Source organism: Stegostoma tigrinum, chromosome 9 (genome assembly GCF_030684315.1).
Source record: "Stegostoma tigrinum isolate sSteTig4 chromosome 9, sSteTig4.hap1, whole genome shotgun sequence".
Lineage (NCBI taxonomy): Eukaryota > Metazoa > Chordata > Chondrichthyes > Orectolobiformes > Stegostomatidae > Stegostoma > Stegostoma tigrinum.
In genome coordinates, this window is record NC_081362.1 from 41,739,259 (window position 1) to 41,761,828 (window position 22,570).

Here is a 22,570-nt window from a genome sequence, read left to right on the forward strand (position 1 = left end):
GGGTACACACTTGCATGCATAAATTTTAAAAGATTAACATTTAAGATATAGGTGATAGCAATTCCAAGTCAGTTTAAAAAGTGCTTTTAGGAGGTGCAAAGAAAAAAGCCCTCAAAACTACTGGCTAAGGTTAGGCTTGACATTATCTTGGAGTTCTACAGTGATATTAAGGCATGCAGGACAAGCCTGCTTTAGCTAGCACACCTCTCAACTTAGATCAGAATCGACTACACGTTATAGACACACATCAAGTATACATATTAAACAAGAGCTAGCTTGAAATTGGTTTAGTTTTATATTACCTTCTGAGGATTTCAATGTCATGATATTTCAATACTGATTTTCAGACCAAGGTGAAGCACAGTTTATTTGAAATGATTTTAAAAAAAGGATAATACAAATGTCTGCACTGGAGTACTGCCTTCAGGTGTTATTATAGAACATAGAACAATACAGCACAGGATACTGAGGAGTTTTTCCATTTACTTCTTGTGTTACCTGGATGCTCAAATTGAATATGAACATTTTTAGAATATAGCATATTAGCACAGAATGAGCAAATTGCCTTCCATGAATTTTTTTTAGCATCAGTATTACCAGCGGACATCAAAATTCTATGCATCAGTTCAATTATCACTTATTTGAGACAAACGTGCTTATGATTTTAATCTCTTACAGTATCAACTCATTTATGTTACAATTTTTCACTCGTTCAGTCTTCCTGGAGTCCTGGCTTTAGTGTATTCTACATGTAATCTATGCCACTCAGGGAAACTGAACATGGAAGTGCTTATCAGGTCTGGTAGTATCTGTGCAGAGGGGAACAAGTTAACACTGAGTTTAATACACCTGTACTCTTAAGAAGAGTTCATATATACAGCACAAAAACGTTAATTCTGTTCCTCTCTCCACAGACGCTGCCAGACTAGCCGAGTACTTCCAGCACTATTTTTACTTCACATTCTAAACATCATTGGATTTTTCTTTTACATCAAAAAGTTTATACAATTCATCCTGCTAAATAGGACTGGTTAAAACAAGAAACAACTTTCTGCAAAAACTTCTGTGGTAAATTCCCAACAGTTTTACTTACCATTTGGAAAAGACTAGAAAAAACTTGTGGACTAAAGTAGATGCAACTGCATTAGGATACAACTGACAGGTTCTTGCTACCAACATGGCCCATGAAACACCGCCAAGGAATCCAAGCATATTAGAGTAAATTCCACGTCCTGGAATAGATGTTTACAATAGCATTCAGCATTCTTTTAACATCCATGAGCATAATAATCTGTAGATAAACTGCCTGTGCTACTTACTTTTTGCCCACAGTTTAATGGCTCTAAGTGTTAATCTGAAATTCTCTTTATTTGGCACCAAATGAAGAATTTCATCTGTAACTCTGCAACCTGTCAGATGCAAAAATGTTATAAGAGATGTGAAAAGCAACTCTTAGTCAAAATGCAAATGTCTAAATTCAAGTACTGGAGTATCTAAAATTTACACCAAATTAATGTTGCACTCATGTATAACGTTTGAAAATGGTAAAAAAAAATTTTGTAACCAGCTACACTATAATGCTACAAAACCCAAGTAAACTCTTCTTTAAGTCTTCCTGATCGAATTACTGAATAATTTAGTACTATTTTAGTTAGGACAGTTGAGTGGATGGCTGGTTTGCGATGCCGAGAGTGGGTTCAATTTCCACACTTGTTGAGATTACCACAAGTGACTCTCCTTCTCAAACTCTCCCCTTATCCAAGGAGTGGTAACCTTCAGGCAAAACCACCACCGTCAGCTCTTCAAACAGACAGCAGCGCTACGGTCTGAAGGGACTATAATGACTGTTTCTAACACAAACTAGGTGAAGTTAAGTAAAATAATTCATAAATCATTTGTTAGCCTGTTTACTAGGAAACAAGTGTGGAGCAGGAGAGATACACCCATTAGACTGAACACTGAAAAGTAACATACAAGCTCAAGTTACCATTCAAACTGCGGATACATCGAATATCAAGGTTTTTCAGACGAGAATCATCACGGAGGTCCAAATTGTCTGGAATGGTTTGCAAAGCTAGCCTAGCAAATACAAGATCAATCTGAAAGAGAGAGTTAAAAGATGTACATCACAATGGCATTGTAATGCAAGCATATGCTTACAATTGTATCTAAAAGGTTTTGCTGAAGCTTTACAATTCATCTAACCTATACTGTTTGAGAAATATCAAATGATGTTTGGGCAATGATGGGCACAATAATTCAAATTATTTATGTAAAATACCTGCACTTTCAAACTTGCATTTCTACACAAAATTGACTGAGATAAAGGGCCCATACCTAAGTTTTAAAAGCAAAAATAATGTAGACATATTTCCCATGGATTTACCCTTAACTAAATAGCTTGGCGCCTCCCCTATTTGGTTAAATGAACGTATACAAACATCAGTCATAGAGAACATAGAACATAGAACAGTACAGCACAGAACAGGCCCTTCAGCCCACAATGTTGTGCCGACCATTGATCCTCATGTATGCACCCTCAAATTTCTGTGACCATATACATGTCCAGCAGTCTCTTAAATGACCCCAATGACCTTGCTTCCACAACTGCTGCTGGCAACGCATTCCATGCTCTCACAACTCTCTGCGTAAAGAACCTGCCTCTGACATCCCCTCTATACTTTCCACCAACCAGCTTAAAACTATGACCCCTCATGCTAGCCATTTCTGCACTGGGAAATAGTCTCTGGCTATCAACTCTATCTATGCCTCTCATTATCTTGTATACCTCAATTAGGTCCCCTCTCCTCCTCCTTTTCTCCAATGAAAAGAGACCGAGCTCAGTCAACCTCTCTTCATAAGATAAGCCCTCCAGTCCAGGCAGCATCCTGGTAAACCTCCTCTGAACCCTCTCCAAAGCATCCACATCTTTCCTATAATAGGGCGCCCAGAACTGGACGCAGTATTCCAAGTGCGGTCTAACCAAAGTTTTATAGAGCTGCAACAAGATCTCACGACTCATGTTCAAACAATAAAAATATCATTTTGAAACTCAGACTTAGATCAAGTGCAACAACAACTATAACATTTAAATTATACTGGTGTATGAAGCACTGTAATTTTTGTAAATAAAAAGAAAACTATACTGTACTCATTACAATTAGATGCGTGCAACTAGAACAGTAAGGGCAATTTTACCTCAATATTATCCAGTTCAAATTTGATAACTGGAACAAATGCATCTTCGACAGCCTACAAAATCAGAGGACAAAAAATTGATGTGGATCGTGAACTGACTTTTTAAAAAGTTGGCAAAAGAGGAGAATTCTTGGCTAGACCTTTCACATTTTAATCTATTATGCACAGATAAGGATTTTGTTCAAGAAGGTGAAATTCCAGGTAAGGCTGCTCCCTTGCTCACGCAAAAATACAAAATATCTTAAAGAAACATTGGGGGGGGGGGGGGGGGCGGGGGGGAGAGTCTAAGTTGCTGCTTTAAGTCTAATGACTTTTTTTTACAAAGATGGGAAAATCTTGCTATATAGCAAATGTTCATTTTAAAAGTCGAAATTTGTTCTCAAATCGATTTATGAAACACCTTTGTGAAGCAAAAGGAAAATGAAGTTAGATCATGTTCCAATATCTATAGGAAACACGTTTAAAAATCATTGCTAGTTCAGAACTGGAGTACTGATGGAAAAAAAAAGACATTTTTCAAACCTCTCTCTCCCACTGGTCCGGGGATTTGTGAAGAAAACCAATTAAAGGGGGAAAAAAATTATACTGCACAAGACGAGAATGCTGATTAATTGGCAAGTGGACTCTGGCAGAGGCATTCTTATGGAAAATGCACCCTTTTTATACTGATTTATAGGTAGCTGCCAGACTTAATACATGTAATACAACACGTAGCTTCTAATATCTAGAAGTGCACCATGCTGCAAGTCCGACTGAATCATAAACTGCATGTCAGTGCAATTCTTTGCACATGTCGGATCATCTGGCAAATATTGTCTAATTGCAGAAACATATCTAACATAGGACCCTAGGTTCCAGGTTTTGCAGGGGTATGCTAGTTGGGTACATGAGCACCTTGCCTGGCTGCAAATAGCCAAAAGGGATAAGTTGTGCAATAAGGCTCGCCAGTCTTTGGAATGATGGCCACTGTATTGCCTGGTATAATGGCCAATGAAATTATATTGCACATTACTAACTTGTGCAATATGCAGAAATCTTTTTGGCAGCTTCCAGTTAATGACAAACATCGTCTGGGATACTACTGCACAGAAGCAGCATGTTACAGCCAGCTTCAACTGCTATTCAACATTTTGAGATACATTACTCTTCCAGAGTATTCCGAGGTAGACTGGGTGTCTTTCAGGACCAAAAGTCACTGCTTCCAATCTAACACACATTTGCTCAACCAAACAGATTGAAGAATCCTGATTGCAGCACTAAGGCACACCAATTTAGTCTTTAAGACGATGAGTGCTGATAAGCAGCAGGACATGGTATGGGCAGATAATTTTCAGAAGACGGCTTATACAGGGTAAAATGAGAGCTGACAAATAATTAAGGTTAAAAAAGTGTAACTAACGATAGCAACAATTAAGCGGAGGTTGGAAGTGAACAATTTTTCAGGTTTTAATGGGTATTCTTAAAGTTCAGCTCTAGCTCAGAATTCTGAGTTTCTGCTTCGCCCATCCAATCAAACAGCAGCCGAAAATAAGAATGATAAAGTTTACAGTGAAACATGATGACAGACTCAGAAAATGACAAGTTGAGCGGCAAAGAGCAAAGTAAAGGCAAAGCTTCGGCATACATTTAGGTCAGTGACAAGTAGTAGAGATAGTGACCATGCAGAGTGCAGTGGTGGCGGTGATGGAGAAGATGAGATGGGGGATGAGGCGGGGGTCTGGAAATGACTGCAAAGAGCAAGAAATGGAGCTACTGCGCTAGCTGTTTGTTAAGCTTGGACAGGCAGGACTTCTCTTGCATGATGGAATTCCTATGAAAGATGGAGAAAAGTTAATTAGGGAAAGATAAAAGCAAAATACTGCAGACACTGGAAATTGAAAATAAATCAGAAAATGTTGCAGAAACCCAGTAGATCTGGTAGCATCTGTGGGCAGAAAAACAGTTTATGTTTTGTGTCCAAAGAGACTTCTTCAAAACTGGAATAGTAAAAAGGTGGCAATGTTGTGTGTCAAACAGCATGGAGGAACACTGCATAGTATGCATGCTATTTATCAGAATAATCAGAAATTGGTGGAGGTGGGAAGCAAACTTGTGTTTGAAATAGGGGTGTAATAACTGTTGAAGGAAGGAAAAGCTGTCCATGGGAAGAGTCGTTAAATACAAAGATAATCTAGTTTCTAATCTCTATTTCAAACACGAAGCATGCAGAAACTTTTGCAGGAGAAGGACATTAAATAAACTAAACTTTATAACAGTTAGACTGAGCATTTAAACATATAAATTAAGGAGACCGTATCACAATTCAGCAAAAACACTTAACACATTTGTGTGCTCTACATATCAATCTAAGAACCCACAATAACATTATGCAAAAAGTCAACAGAATACAATACTTAGGAAGTAAATTACCCTCAGGTTCTTGATTCCTTCTTGTTGCTTTAGTTTTTCAAAGAATGACTGGAAGAAATCACTCCTTTCTACATGACGTGGAGCAACACATAGTGCATCAATGTCAGCACCTGCAAGTTATGTGGGCACCCAAGAAAGTGCAAACATTTTTTTCAGGTCAGTAAGTTTGACAATTGCATTAAAGAGTTTACTATTTCAGCAACTAGATAAAATAACTGAATTATACCTTTTGTATGAACTCCGAGCCTGTATGAGCCAAATGTAAATATTTTTCCACCAACATTTACGATGACTGATGCTGGTAGATTCTGAGAATGAAAATTTAAACCAGTCAACACAATTTCTATACTCAAAAAGATGATCCAGCATTTTAATCCCCATCCCATTTGGGGAAGGAATTAGGCACATCCAATATCTAAATATTATTTTAGATGTGTTCAAATCTATCTGTACTGCTTATTTTAGCAAAATGCAAGGCTTTTTTCAATTTACAGGTTTACTGTTTTCTGCAATTCTTTTAAAAAGTCTAGCCCATTCAAGGAGATCAGTTCCATTTTCCTGTTTTTTTTAACCCCGATAAATTTGGCAAACCAAGAGTTGTTTATTTCAGCCTCGAATATATTAATGATTCAGCCTCAAGAGCCCTCGGTGGTCAAACAATTCCACAATCTCCTGGCTTAATTTTGCAACCCCTTATTCTGATTATGACCTCCGGTCCTGGACTCTCCCACAAGCGGGCATCAATCTTTCCACTACCCTGTCAAGTCCACGAAGAATTTTGTACATTTCAATCAAGTTAATAAAAAAAACTTTTCGCAGTATTCTACCTGAGGTCCAACTACTGTCTTGTACAGCTTTATCAAAACCTCCTTATCTTTACATTTTCTTACCCTTTGCCTTCCCTATTACCCACCAAATTTGGATGCTAACTTTTTATGACTCGTGAACTCCCAGATCCCTCTGGTTCCATAGTTTATGACAGTTGTTCTTCATTTAAATAACATTCACCTCTTCGATTTTTTCTGCTAAAGTGAATAACCTCATTACTTTCCCCACGTTAAACAGTATCTGCCAAGTTTTGCCTGCTCACTTGTCTATATCCCTCTGGAGACCGTCATCCTCACTGCTTGTGTAATTTTGTAGAACCTAAATTGATGAGTGAAACCATCCCCCCCGCCCATGGAGAAATACAACCTAAAATAAACATCAAATTTTACAAAGTAGTGGAGCATATGACAAAAGAAAACTACTTCAAGATGGAAGAAATTTGAAATGAAAATTATGAAAGATGTCTGATTGATTTTAAATTTTGGTACACAGGGTTGACTACTTTTTTTAAAAAAAAGTGTTTTATGAAAGAAAAATGGGTTAGGTGGTACTTTCTGACCTAAACAGTACGTTAGGGAGCAGGTACCCCAAGAGTTAAAAGGAACTAATTAATAGTATGCTGCTTTATGATAAGGAGTGGAAAGAGAGAACAATCAATATGGTTTTGGTTTACAGTACATCAGGGAAAAGCCAGAAATTAAAAGTTTTTGGAAGCTTTGGTTAAGACTAGGCTGGAGATGGAAGAAATATAGTTTCTCACCTAAACAAAAAAGATGACGAGAGAACAGCTCAAGGAAAAAACAGTTATTTCATTAGTACAGTTTAAATTTGGGCAACTTCCAGACCAGAAGCATCTGATTGGAGCTCATCAGGTGATTAAAAAGTTGAAACTTTCCGACGAGACTATGCACGGAAGATTTCACAAAAAGACAAAGTTACCAGAAGCATGGATAGGATGGATAGTTGGAGCTGATTTTCCAGGGCAGAAATGCCAAATACAAGGGTGCATAGATTTAAGATGAGAGGGGAAAAGTTTAAAAAAAAGGAGATGCAATTGTACAGATTTTTCTTACACAGGGGGTAGGTGGTGGTTGGAACACGCTGCTTTGTCGGGAGGGGGTGGGGTGTAGTAGAAGCAGGTGATAGTAACGTTTAAGAGGCATTCAGATAAGCACATGATCAGGCAGGGAAGAGGCGGATAGAGACCATGTGCAAACAGATGGAATTGGTTTAGAACGGCATCACAGTCTACACAGACAATGATGGGTCAAAGGGCCTGTTGCTGTGCTGTACTGTTCTATGAAAGAATCTAGCTGATTCTCCCTAGTCAGGTAATTTAACTGAATTTCAGTCACAAATATGACAGAGAATGTAATGAAACTTTTGTTTAGCTGGATGTTCTAAATATTTTTTACTAACTATCCTATATCTGGATTGAATGTTGTTTTCTTCTTGTTTTTTTTGTTTTAAAAACAGTGGAAGTTTATGAAAAGGAGAATCTGTTGCATTCAGTGACTATGCTTTGGTGATCGACCACTATATTAACTGAAATATAAATAAATGAGGAATTCTACTTGTACAGAAGTATCATCTGCTAGGATGGTTAGGTACAATAGGATTACGGCAGCACTTCTTTGATAACTTCCTTTACAAGTACTAATACAATTCCCAGTACCTAATTCAGCCACATATCCACTGAAAACTTAAAGTCACAAAATATTTCAGTTGAAACAATAAAAGCATTTTTACCTTAATTTCGCTGATTTCTGCTATCCATTCTTTAACTAAATTGTTCAATTTACCCAAAACAACTAATCTGAAATATTAAAAGAAACCATTAAAATTGTTCAACCAGAATCCAAACCGTAAATTAGTATATGTAAGAAAAAACTACCATTTCAATATTACCACCTGTGGTTTAATTCCTCTTCATCTTCAAATACTCCAAATGGTTTCAAGGCTTCAATCAACCTCTGAGTAGAAATATCATCCACATCTTTGGGATAAGCCAGGCTAATTGGAGAAGTGATCCCATAATGCTTCTGAGCCTGCTGAGGCTGAGGCCCCAGCATAACACTGTTGCTGTAACAGGAAGTAAAATATTGTTACATATTGAACAGTAATCCAGGGAGTTCAAATCAAAATCAGGCTGAGAACAATGGACTTATGTTGAAGTCAATGAGGAAAAGTAGCAACACGTTACTTGTACAGAGAATAATACCCAACAGAGCTTACTTATTTCATTCATTGCTGCTCCACTGACATTGGCAAGAGTTGATATACACTTTAAAATTCACAGTCTCTTTCCAACGATCACAAATCAGCCATTTATTCTTAAGAAAAAAAATAAAACTGTGACTACTGGAAAGACTCTAGATAACTCAAACATAAATATATAGAAGGCTGCTTATTTGGGCCACAACATGAAGAAGAGCACTTCCTGTAGAGGTTGCAACCTCTACAAGTATCACAGTATTTAGCTAACACGAAAAAATGCAACTGTGGATGCTGAAAATCTGAAGTAGAAATTATTGGAAAAACTCACGTGTTGCAGCATCAATGGACAGAAAGAGTGACCCGTCACTGAGCCCTAAACATTAACTCTGCTTTCTCCCAAAAGATGCTGCAAGACTTGAGGTTCCCCAGAAAATTCTATTTTTGTTTCAATGTATTAGCTGCTTGCATTAAAACAAACAAATTGTTGGGCAAACGGCTATCAACAAAATTCAAGTCACCCATCACAGGTCTGTTTAATCCTTAACTGATGTCAAGTTCTTCCATTTATTGTACATTTTGTTTATTAACTGCTTTCTCTATAAAAGATGTTAACAGGTACAAAAACAACTACATAAAACTACAAAATCAACAAATGATAAATTCCAACCTTCAAATAACAGAGAATTGATTGTTAAAGGACTATTTTTGGGAAAATATCAATAAATATTATTTCAATTCCATCTGCCTTACGTTCCACTTTAGGGGCCCTCTTGTGGCACAATGGTAGCATTCCTACCCCTGAACTGAAAGGCCCGAACTAATGTCTCGCCTGCTCTAGAGGTGTGTAATTTAGGTAGTTTAGAAAAATAGGTTCATTAATATTTTCAAATTATTTTTCTTTAAGAAAAACATACCCAGTATGGGATTTAACTACATGCTCCTTAGAGAGTCCTATTGGTTATCAAATGAATAGCCAGAAACTAAACTGTCCACAAAGACAAAACACAAACAAACTGAAACAGTTCGCTTTCAAGGTATGATTATGTGGATCCAACCTGTGGGTGTCCAAGTGATGTAATGGGGCAGGGAAACAGTTGGAGCATAAAGCAAACTCACTGAATCCCCACATTCTGAATGTCAGCCACCGATCAGAAAGGTAACAAAGTGTGGAGCTGGATGAACACAGCAGGCCAAGCAGCATCTCAGGGGCACAAAAGCTGACGTTTTGGGCCTAGACCCTTCATCAGAGGGTCTCTGATGAAGGGTCTAGGCCCGAAACGTCAGCTTTTGTGCCCCTGAGATGCTGCTTGGCCTGCTGTGTTCATCCAGCTCCACACTTTGTTATCTTGGATTCTCCGGCATCTGCAGGTCCCATTATCTCTGATGACCAATCAATCAGAAAGATGTCCGGAAAGTGTCCATGTATTAGTGGCCACAATAGTAGGGGCCGAAGTTACTCTGTACATAGCTAAGATTAGTGAAGTTAAACTTAACATTCTTCACTCTCCACTGTGTGGCTTCTGCAGTCACGTATCCTTAGTATTTCATAATCTGGCAGTGCTTAACGGGCAAGCAGGATTTGCTCCTGCTACTGCCAAAACATTTTGAATTTATCTTGCTGAAGTTTCCTTCTCTCCAATTGGAATTACGTCTTTTGATTAAGATCATTACAATTAACAATATGCTTTGGTAAAAGATTTCTTCCAAGGACCTCAAAACTTCAGTGAGAGGTTTCTCAATGTGTTACATCATTCTAAATTTGTTTTGTGTGTTTTCTGTAACACGAAATTTAGATAATCCTCACATGTATTGTACCCTGGGTGGAAATGAGATAACCCACAGATCCGGCTCACACCAGTGCCATACTATAAAAGTATAGAATACTCATTCTTCATTGATGTTCAAGGACTGAAATTAAAAATCTCCCAACATTTTTTCCCCTCTTTGAAGTCTTCTATGTGGGAATCTCCTTCAAGTACTATAAAAAGGACCATGCTGCCACAGATAGTGGCCAGGTTTTGGGCTAGCTAAGATCAGTAGAAAGACATGTTTAAGCAGAACTTCAAGCTATGCAAAGAGTTATGTTGGCAGTGAGGAAAATCTCTGATTGAGACAGATAGCAAGCAACAGTGCAAAGCATAGTGCAACTGTTGTCTGTGTCAAGAATGTGTCTCTAACACAGACATCCTTGACAAGGTTAGATCTCATGACCCAATTTAAAAATCAAACATTTGAGAAAAAGTATTATTTTGAAAAAAAAATTCAAGAGTATGGTGGGGAATGGGGTGGAACAAGATACACTAAAAGAAACCTTTCTTGCATGAAGAAGGAATTAATGCTGACTAGTCTCCGTCAGATGGAGGAAGACTGGGACAAAAAGCTTCCTGGCACTGCAGTGAGGTTGAGAAGAAAGAATAAAAAGCCAAGGAGGCCAAACAGAACAGTCCATCACCCGAGCTGGAGAAATCGGCTTCATCTGTCCATTTGCCTTCCGGAACCGGTAACGCATCTCCATCTATCGTAGGTCAACTGGCTTTCTTGCTTACTTAGCTGATGCAGCAGATGTCACTGTTGCTTTTTAAACATCTACTTCATAAAGCTACCCTAAAATGACTTAAGACTGAATCTCAAACCTTCCTTTCCTTAAAAGAACTGGGGATCCTAGAGATCTGAAACAAAAACAGAATTGTTCTAGCATCTGTGATAAGAAAAAAAAAGTTAATGTTTCAATTCTAATGATTCTTCACCAGAACTGACGGACTCCTCAAGAAGTCACCAATCTTGAAATGTTGGCTCTTTCTCCTTACAGTTGTTGCCAGCAATTTCTACCTTTGCTTAAATCTTCAAACTTATTTTCTTTCCAAAGAAAATTGAGAACTTCAATACACAAATAAAAGTTCAGTGCCAGTGAGGTTATGCATTAATAATGAATTTAGTGCTCTTAAATCACAGTTATAGCTCATTCAAAAGATGCAGCTATAAGGGTATTCATGCAAGACCAGTACAAAGTTGGATGCCCTCATGAGTTCAGCAATATCTAACTGAGTGAAGTCCAGTGCATTCAAACGAAGAAGTTTAAAGTAATCGTTCTGGGTTTAACCACGCATACGTGCACCCAGATATCACTGTCAGTTTCAGAGGAGCTCTGACAATGAATGCTGGAAATTTTGTTACTGCTACAAAAATCCTAACCAACAGCATCAAGTCAGTGGAGGAGTGCATTTAACAGGACTGCCAAAACTCCAACAGCACAGATAGAATCAGATGCTTGAATGTTTTTACTCTGAGTCATCGCTTAGTCTGAAATTCAGACTTTAAGAATTGCACCTTCAAGTTACTTTACACATCAATTACAGATCCCATAGAATCCTTACATTCGACCCAATGGGTCCACTCTGACCTGCTGAAGAGCAGCCACACAGACCCATACCATCCCCTGTAATCTTGCATTTCCCATATCTAACCCACCTACACCCTTGGACACTATGAGCAATTTAGCATGCAAATTTTTGCACTTTGGGAGGAAACCCTGCAGAAATGGGAAGCATGCAAACTCCACACAGACAGTTTCCCAAGGTTGGAATCGAACCCAGGTCCCTAGCATTGTGAGGCAGCAGTGCTAACCACTGAGCTGCCCTGTAAGGAGAACTCTTAGCAACAGTACATTCTTCCTAGAAACTGTAGACTGCAATATACCAGAAACATCTACCAAAAGCAGCATACCCACAGGAAGACTCTTTCACCCTTTTCCAGCAAGGAATGAAAACTTTTGGCAACATCTCCAACATATTCCACATTAAAAATGTTTGCAACAGCAACAAACTTCAGTAAATGTTATTGAAGCTCAAAAAAAAAACTGAAGTCCTATTTTCTTATGGTTTGGGAGATAAACACAGTCAAGGTGTCACATAATGTGAAATCAAATTGACTTAGTCTACCAGCTGCCAACTTACGCATATTAAAAAAAAGTGACAAATTTTAGTAATAACATCATTAATCCCCAGATTTCTTACAAGGTGCTGCATACCTAGTATTGAGAGCATGCTTTTCAAGCTTTCTGGATTGGCCATGATTCACAAGGAGGATTCCTGCATACCAAAAGATGACGTTCTCCAGCCAACTGAAGTTCCAAACTTTGATACAAAGACATGCTGAAAAATCAATCAATCTCAGAATCTATACACTGGCTCCCATTACATGGAAACAAACAACAAACAGATCCAAATGTACAAGTCTTCACCATCACCCTGCCCATTCTCCCATTTCAAACAAAAAAATCTAATTCTTCTTTACTTCAAAAGTTAAAATGACATGTATGCATTCCTAGTACACACATACTGCAGACTTCACAGTCTAAGCTATTAAAACTAAATAACTGGATAAATTGTTACAGGTCAGGAGAATGCATTTTTACAAAATGCATAATCCTTACAGCCATTTGTCTCATTTGATCTGAATAAAATTCAAATAAAAACCAGAACAATTCTTCTCATTCCCTCCTCCACTAATATGAAAAATAGTCAACATGCCAGTTCAAATGGCTTTAGATTGAGGCATTCAAAAAGTAAGGTACATTATACCACTGACTTTAAACACAGAACGTACAGTACAGGCCAGGCCCTTCGGCCCACGGTTTTGTGCCAAACCTATGGTCTATCTAGCCTCCACCGTTATCTCATACTATCATCCATATACCTATCTAACAGCCGCTTGAATGCCCCTAACGATGCCTTCAGACGTTGTATTTTCTGATGCGGGGTGTGCAAGCAATAAGAGCAAACAAGAATTTCTGGGCGGCGTATTAAATATTTCAGAAGAGCTTCAGAGTTCATCAAAAACCTTCCTCCTCTAAAATGACTGTTCACTGGACGATAAAAGTCTGCAGTTATAAAGTTGTCACATGAAAAAAAAGACAAGATTGGATTTCCCACGTAAATGAAATAAGCGCGTAAGTGGCGCAATTCAAACCTATAAAAAAGTCCCCAGCTAGATATGTTTACCCAGAAAACACGTTGTTTACAAAAAGACACACCGGGATCTCAATAATTTTTGAAGTGCGATCAGACGTTAAATATACTCATCCAAAAATAAGCGATATATTTACAGCCTACAGCATTAAAATGACATTTTAAAAAAGTTACATTAAAAATTGGATTAAAACACTTCACGAGTTTTCTCGTGTTTGTTACGTGGCTGATCATGTTAAAAGGTACCATAGAACAATTTAAACAGGCCGAAATACTGACAACTGGCCATTACAGTCAACAGCGTTTGGTTCATCTTCGGCAGAAAGAAAACAAGGATATGGGAAGAGGCTCCCGCCTAATCAGCTACTCCCCATTCCCGTGAAAGGAAGTAGTCGCGGATGTCCAGGATCCGTGCAGACATGTCAAGTGCTATCATCCGCCGATCAAGGAGTCTGGCTCAAGATATGAGAAGGGGAAAACGCCGGGGCCTCCCCCCACAAGAAGAGCTTTGGCCGCATATAAACCCAAGAGCAACAGCCGGAAATCCCGTCCTACTCACATCCAAGACAACCATCACTTACGCTGACATTTCTTTCATCTCCTCACGGAAAACAGCTAACCCTCCGTCTTTACAGGTTCAGTGTCGTTTCTTTCCAGAATATATCCAGACAGGATGAAAACTATTTTAGGACCTGCCCAGAAATCTCATAAGTACCGACCAACCACCAACATGGCGGCTCAGCTACCCCGGCATGCATCGCTCCCGCTGGCGCGTCATTCCGCACACGACGCAAACGGTCCTACGTCCTATGTCATTCTGCACAGCGCGCATGTTTCAGACTCGAACTTTGTTCGGGAATGGAGGAGTTTTGAGTAATTATAGAGGAGTTTATGGGCCTAACGAGGGTGTAAATGAGGAATTGGAGCTTCTAACTTCAGCAGTGTCAAGATAAATCAAAGTTCTAGACAATTGTCATGACTCAATTGTATTACTGTCGCTTTTGTGTCAGAAAGTTATGCTTTCAAGCTCCATTCGAGAGCTGAGTAAAAAAAGCGTATGCTGACAAATAGTGTTTTGCTGGGGTGTGCTGTCCTTGTTGCATAAAACTTGTCTGTCCTTGGAAACGGGTGAGTTGCCCTCTGAAATGTAACTTTTAAATATAATCTGATCATTTTACTATTGCCGAATGGAGGAAGCGCCTTAGGCTGTTCACGCTAGGTTGGATACCGACGACTCAGCCAGCCCCTGCTTGCAAAATTCAGAACATAATATCGAAAGTTAAATGTAAAATTATGATTGCGCAGTACTTATTTGACAATATTCAGTGTGGTAAGAACTAGAGAATGCTTGTTGACATCCCCAAAATATTCTTAACGATGCATGTGCCTAACGCGCTTGTGCAGTACCCCTGCCAGTGCTGTTCGTGACGTCCTTTGTTCCATTTGCCCATACATAGGGGGATTCTGCTCTAACGAGATAGTTGCGTTCCTGTGCGCTATCGTGTTATGTAAAGCTGCGCTATAGAAAGAATGGGGTCTGTGGGAAAAGCGGGGTCAGCAAGAAAACACTCAAAATGCCTCATAGGCTGCACACACAGGATAGCATAGTTTGAATAAATATTTTATTCATATTTAATAGTAAAATAAAAGTACAATATCTTAAAAATGTCGATGACTTGATGGGGGAGAAGGTTTTGAGGTTGCTTTGTTGTTAATGCAAGGGCTGAGGGTTGTCGTCATCACCACCTTCGAGTACAGTCGTGGTTGCTGGATGAGGGTGGAAAATAGTTAATCCAGAAGTGGATGGCTGTTGTTCATTGACTTCTGACCGTTTCTCGAGGGTTGGCTGAACAAAGACACCCAGTTTTTGCTGTTTTTGCCCTTTTTCTTCTTTCACAAAGAAACTGTAGGGTGCCAAATAAGATCTTATTACACGAACTGCCACCCTACTGTATTCTCCATTTTAATTGTCCTGTAAGAGCTGCAACTGCTTCTCAGTTTCCTTCAGGATAGAAGACCAAACAGAAATGGAAAGCTCTCATGCTGCTGCACCCTGGACGACTACTACTTCATCTCCAGCTTCCACTTCCCCAAAGTGACAAGTTGCTGTAGAGCGGTCTTCAACATCCTCACTGTCCACTTCTTCAAATCCAACTTGCTTTGCAAGATAACACCACCTTCCTTGATCCCTGGAAGATCCTTTGATAGATCCCAACCCCAGGCCTCCATGTTAATGTCAGTTGCATTCATGATGTTAAACTCCTCCGAAATTGAAGAATGCTGCCCTTATCCCCTTCAGTGGCTGCAACCAGTCTGTTAAATGTGCGCCTTAAAAGCTGCTTGCACCCTGGTCCATGGGTTGAAAAAGAGAAGTTGTGTCTGGAGATAGAAATAGCACTTTGTTTTCAGGAAGCTCACCAATGGTGGGAGGATGGCTTGGCACATTAGCCAGGATGTGGAGAATTTTGAAATCCGAATTTTCTTTTCCTGCAATACTTTCTAAAAACATCTTCCAAAACATCAGCAATAGGGTCAGAAAAGAATTGTCCCATCATCCAACTACTTCTGCTTGACCGAAAGTAGATGCCTAGAGTAGACTTAAGGTAAACTTTCAAGGCTCTCGGGCTGGCAGAGTGGTACACCACTGCAGGCTTCTGCTTTAAATCTCCACTGGCATTAGCATCCAGCAGCACAGTCATATGATCCTTTGCCACCTTAAAGCCTGGAATGTGTGCTTCATTCATAGAAATGTAGGTTCTTGATGGCATTCACTTTTGGAATAAACCTGTCTGAACCAAATTGAAAATTTTATCTAAGTTTTAGTCACCTTTGTCAATTAAATTTTTAACTTTGGGAGGAATTGCCATTGCATGCTCCTTGTCTGCACTGGCAGCTTCACCACATAACTTTACGTTATGAAAAACATAGTGGTTCTCAAAACCAGCTGCTGCTAGCTCTAAAGGCAAGCACATCTGCAGGATTTTGAGCTTTTGCAACTAGACCTTCATAAATTGATAAAGCTTTCTGTTGTATGGTGAAAATGGTGGTCCCAGATCGCTTTTTCGTTTGATCTTCCATCCACACACTTCAAAGTTGTTCCATCTCAAGTTCCTTTGTCCATGACCACTCAGATTTGTTCTAACAATCCAGTTTGTTTTAATCTTTTTTGTGTTGTTTCTAATGGTCCATAAGGTAGACTCCTTTATTACAGTTAGATGAACTACATCACATTCTCTCATTACGCTCTAAATGTTTTATAACATCTAGCTTCTCTTCCAGTGTTATAGCCTGCTTTTAACATTCATGCTTGCAATTTTACCACCAGGATGCTTCTTGCTAACACTCTTTTCACTTTGTCCTTGCATTTTCTGGGTAATATGGTAATACGGAATTTGCAAAAAAATGGAGTACTGTACTCTTACAGAAAGCATGATCGCATGATGCTAGTGCAGAAACTCTTTCAGTGCTAACTCATTGCGCATGCTCAGGATAAAGCCAACGAAACGCGCATGTGATGTTGATGCACAGCGATGGAATTGTGTTATAGCCGACAGAAATTTGTGTTTTATAAATAGTGCTTTCCTGTTCATCAGTTTTAGAATAAATTTGCATTGCTGTAACACGCATTAAAGCAGAACTCCCTGTGTGTAGTAGTTGTTTGGGTGGTCGACGCTTTTTTTAATTGAAGCGTTTCACAAAATAAACATGCTGAAAATTCTCTGCATACAGTATGAATTTTGGTGTTGGCAAGAGACACAGCCAAAGAATTTCACAATAATTACAAATCAATAGGGCTTGCAGCATAGCTCATGGACACGTCGAGTCATAGAATTTTTACAGCGCGAGAGAAGACTCTTCAGCCCATAATGTCTGATCTGGTCGTCAAGCATTTATCTATTCTAATCCAGCACTTGGCCTGTAATCTTGTATGCTGAACTGTTTCAAGTGCTCATCCCAAAGCTTCTGAAATGTCTTTATTGATTCCTGCCTGACCTACCCTTTTAGGCAATGAGTTCCAGATCCCCACCACCCTGTGGGTGGAAAAAAAATCCTCAAATGTCTTTTAAATCTCTTGCTCCCTACTTAAAGCTGTGCTGTCTTTATTGACCTTTCTACTATGAGGTAAAGATTTCTCCTCCTCTACCTTACCCTTGCTGATTACTTTGTTAACCTGAATCCGTTACCCCTTAAGTCTTCTCTGCTCTAATGAAAATGACTTCAGCCAATCTAGTCTCTCTTCATAGCTGAATTGCTTCAGCCTAGGCAACATCCTGGTGAATTTCCTTTGCACCACTTCCAATGCAATCACATTTTTCCTAAAATGTGGTGATCAGACTGCACACAGTAATTCAACTGTAGCCTGACGAATGTTGTTTATGGCTGTATCATGATTTCCTTGCTATGGTATTCAGTACCTTGGCTAACAAAGGTAAATGTTTGCACACACCTCTTAACTATCATATCTACCTGCCCTGCCGCTTCAATATCTATGACATGCACACTGAGGTCCCTTTGAGCTTCTGTACTTCCTACATTCAATGTGTATTCCCTTGCCTTGTTATTACTCCCGAAAGGCATTACTTCTCACTTTCTAGGATCAAATTCCTTTTGTGACTGTTTAGCCCACGTGACTAGCCACTCTGTATTGTTCTGTAGTTGAAGACTTTCCTTGTCACTATTTACTACGCCACCAATTTTCATGGCATTTGTGAACTTATTTGATCATACCTCCTACATTCATGTCTAGATTATAAATGGACACTGCAAACAGCAAGGAGCCCTGCATCAAGTCCTACATTATGCCACTGAATGCAAGTTTCCAGTCGCAAAAATGCCTGGACATTCATCTACTTTCAGGCTGGCCATAACTGCTAATACCTACTTCACACGGAGGCTAATTTGTTCACGAATATTGTATCTCCTTGCCCAGATTTTCAAACTGACGTTATCCTTCTTTACAGAGAATACAGTTTACAGAGAATATAGTTTAAATCCTCATTAAATGCATGAGCAAACTCCATTATGTTTGTATGCAGGGACCTGTATTTCAAATTACAAAATGTTCACTTAAAACCTCATCTATGGCCTCGATCACCCCATACAGATTGCCACCTAGGCCTCTAATAGCCTCCTACTCTTTCCCTGGTTATTCCATTTGTCCTTAATTTGCATATGAAACTCCTTTGAATTCCTCTGAATAATACCTATCAGTGTTTTTTTATGTCTGCTCTTTGCTTTCATTTTTTTTAAGTAACCCAGCCCCCACTGCACTTTCTATAAACCTCTTCAACATCTGCTGTTTTGCTACCATGGTATTTGCCATTAGCTTCCTTTATTTTCTCTCATCCAACCTTGTATGTCACTTGACATCCAGGTTTCTCTAGCCTTGTTTATTCCACCTTTTGCCTTTACAGGAACAAGTAGACCGTGCGTTCTTAATTTTGAATGACTCCACTGCTCTGATGGGGATTATCCTTCAAGTAGCTGCTCCCAGTCCACTTTAGTCTGTCTTATCATTTATTGAAATCAATTTCCCCTAATTCAACGCATTTATTTCTAGACTATCTTTGTCCTTAAGTAACTTAAAACTTACTGAATTATGGTCACTATTACCGAAATGGTCCCCAACTGACACATTTAGAACTCACTCAGTTTTGTTCCTTACAATTAGGTCCAGCACCACCCCCTTTCTTGAAGGCCTTTCTTTGTACTAACTTAAAATGCTGTCCTAGAAACAGTTCAGGAATTCTGCCGTCTCTAAGGCTTTCACACTTCATTCCAGTTAACGTTGGTGGGTTGAATCACCTACTATTATTAGCCTATTATTTTTACACATCTGAGATTCGCCTACATATTTTTCTATCTTTTCCTGACTCCTTGGGAGGCTATCGTACAAAAGTGAATGGCTTTTTTTTTAATTGCCACCATGTGACCTCATTTGAGGAACCTTTTAAGTTGTCATTCCTCAATGCAATATTGTGACCCCATCTGGACTGAGCATTCTGTATTGCAGAATATTGACCCTTCCCCAACCATGTCTCCGTGATAGCAATTACTTCATGTCTCCATGTGTTAATCAGCATCCTCAACTCATCTGCCATTGTTGCAAGGCGCCTTACATCAAAATAAGAGCCGTCTAGCCTTGCCATGCTCCCTTGTGTCTTTTGCTTTTACTCATTGACGAAATGTGACTGTCGCTGGCTGGACTGGCATTTATTGCTTATTCCTAGTTGCTCTTGACGAGGTGGTGGTAAGCTGCTGCCTGGAAGTGCTGCAGTCAGTTTGTTGCAGGTAGATGCACAACACCATCAGAAAATAAATTCCAGGATTTTGACCCAATATCACGGAGGGACCAGCGATATATTTCCGAGTAAGGATGCTGAATGGCTTGAAGGAGAATTTCTAGATATTAGTGTTTCCATGTATCTGCTGCCCTTTTAAATGTAAGTGGTTGAGAGTTTGGAAGGCGCTGCTTAAGTAACCTTATGAATTTTTGCAGCACATCTTGAAGATGGTGTATGTTTCTGCTACTGAATATTGATGGTGGAAAGAGTGGATGAGGTATCAGTCAAGCGGGCTGCTTTGTCCAGATGGTGTCAAGCCTCTTGTATGCTATGGGGGCTGCACTCATCCAGATAAGTGGGGATTATTCTAGCACACTCTTGATCTTTGCCTTCTTGATAGTAAACAGAAGGTGACTATGTAGCCTTCAGAATTGACTTGGATCTTCTGTTATATTTGTCTGTGCCTCACCCCCTACTTCTACTCCCATCATCCCGTCAAATTAGTTTAAATCCTCATCAAACGCATGAGCAAACTCCATTATGTTTGTATGCAGGGACCTGTATTTCAAATGAACAAAAACTGGGGAACAATACTTCTCTAATGTATTACACATGGCAACGTCTCAACCCTGACTTGCTAATCAATTAGCATAATATTTGCATGCAGTGTAAATTGTTGTTCCTTTTGAAGTTTGGCATTCTGTGTCTGTTCTAATGAGTGTAAGAAAGAACAGCTTTAACGGCATGTTTTCTTGTTCCAGCAGCATTGTTTATTGTAATTTCAAGACCTCAGATTTAATGAGACTGCCTGATGTATGTAGTGAGCTAAATTGATGTATGGGATGGCAGATAATACCAATAAAGTCAATGCTAGAAGTCGATATTGAAAATTTGTTAGCTGGCAGAATTAGGTTGGAGATGATGGCAGTGGTGAGGTGGGAAGTGAGGACAAGCAACTGTGTGTGGCTCTGGCAGGGGGCGGAAGAGTTAAGGGCTGAAGTGCAGAAAATGGGTTGGGCACAGTTCAGCAATCTACGACTACAAAGTGAGGGAAATCTTGGTCGAGGAAAAAGAAAGACATTTTGAAGGCATTGTAGGAGCCCCGGCTGCTAAAATACAGATAGATTACCAACTTGCTGAACAGTAAGAAATGTCGGGTACATTGGCCAAATGAAAGTCTGTAGGTGTGAGGCTGGAAAAGCACAGCAGGTCAAACGGCATCTGGGGAGCAAGAATGTCAGATGTTTCGGTTTGAAACCCTTTGTCAAGACTGAGGAGTGGAGAGGGGAGATCGTAAGAACTGCTGATGCTGGGGTCAGAGATAACACAGTGTGGAGCTGGAGGAACACAGCAGGCCAGGCAGCATGAGAGGAGCAGGAAAGCTGCTGTTTCGGGTCGGGACCCTTCTTCAGAGGGAGAGGGGTGCCCAAAATAAGTGTAGGGGTGGGGTTGGGGAGAAGGTAGGAGTGGTGATGATAGGTGGGTTTAGGTAGGGGATATTGTGATTGGTCCATGGGAAGGGTGGAGTGGATAGATGAATAGGAAGCTAGACAGGTTAGGTCAGGTCAGGTCAGGTCAGGGAAATGAGGGGGAGGGGGAGGGCTGAACATGGGATAAAGCTGGGGATGGAGGGATTTTGAAGCTGGTGAAGTCAATGTTGATGCCTTTGGGCTGTAATGAAATTACAAAACCCACACAACAGACACAGTGCAAACACAGCAGCCAGGTGCTAATGACATTGGCATAATTTAAAAGGTAACAGTTACCTCTGCACAGACACCCCCAGTAACTTATCCATTAAACAAAGGACAGCCCAGACAGAAATGTGTGCTACATAAAGGAACTGACCGTCGCATGCCATCTAAATGATTAACTTGTGTTTGAAGTTATTAAGTGGATCTTCCTGATTGGCCAGAAGTATAGAAAGTTCAGGAAACCATTTAAGAGGTGTAAAAACAGAGTTCACCTGCAGACACCTCTTTTGGTACTGCTCTTGGAATTGTCTGAGGGCTTTTGAGGAGAGCAGAATGGCACAAGGTGGAGACCAGCTGACTCCTGAAGAAGGATAATGCCCGAAATGTTGACTTTTGTTTCCTGCAGATACTGCCTGGCTTGCTGTGTTCTTCCAGAAATCTGTAGCCGCCTAGCCTGGCACCGGACCACGGGTTCCACAGCCCAAGACACGTGGCAAGAAACACATATCAACTTAGGAAAGAAGGCCACTAAGATAACCATAGCTGGAGGAACACAGCAGGCCAGGCAGCATCAGAGGAGTGGGAAATTTGGTGTTTCAGGTTGGGACCCTTCTTGAAATTGCTGAAGAAAGTGTTCATCCAGCTCCACACAGTGTTATCTCTGACTCCAGCATCAGCAGTTCTCACTATCTCTAAGATAACCGCAGCAATAGCAACAGCAGTTCCTAGAGAAACAGGTCTCCGTCCAGATTGGGATGTGTGCCTTGGGGTTCTACCTCCCCATGGAGATAGCAAGAGACTCTGCACTGTCCCACCCACACCCGATCCACCACAGATGGGGACCCCCACCAACTTACTCCAGGGTGGCTGTGCCTCTTGCACCCATGCCCAACCCATACCCTGACCTCTACCCTTAACCATAGCTGGCATCACAGCCCATGAATCCTGTGGTCATCCGGTGTCACACCGCTGA

General features: G+C 40.0%; 1 protein-coding gene across 3 annotated transcripts in view; it reads right to left on the reverse strand.

The window, feature by feature from the left end:
* LOC125454760 (poly(A) polymerase gamma-like) overlaps positions 1-14,372 on the reverse strand; it is a 42,670-nt gene extending 28,298 nt beyond the window's left edge. The window contains exons 1-10 of one of the 3 annotated variants that reach the window (XM_048535924.1): positions 14,201-14,372; positions 12,680-12,803; positions 8,347-8,517; positions 8,185-8,251; positions 5,834-5,915; positions 5,608-5,717; positions 3,199-3,252; positions 1,988-2,099; positions 1,320-1,409; positions 1,094-1,232 (exon numbers count right to left, since the gene is read on the reverse strand). In XM_048535924.1, coding sequence (XP_048391881.1) covers positions 1,094-1,232; positions 1,320-1,409; positions 1,988-2,099; positions 3,199-3,252; positions 5,608-5,717; positions 5,834-5,915; positions 8,185-8,251; positions 8,347-8,507 — 815 coding nt within the window. In that variant the 5' untranslated portion in view covers positions 8,508-8,517; positions 12,680-12,803; positions 14,201-14,372. The remainder of the gene's footprint in view (positions 1-1,093; positions 1,233-1,319; positions 1,410-1,987; positions 2,100-3,198; positions 3,253-5,607; positions 5,718-5,833; positions 5,916-8,184; positions 8,252-8,346; positions 8,518-12,679; positions 12,804-14,200) is intronic. The other 2 variants (XM_048535923.1, XM_048535926.1) reach the window with 2 other exon arrangements.
* Positions 14,373-22,570: the final 8,198 nt, after the last annotated feature.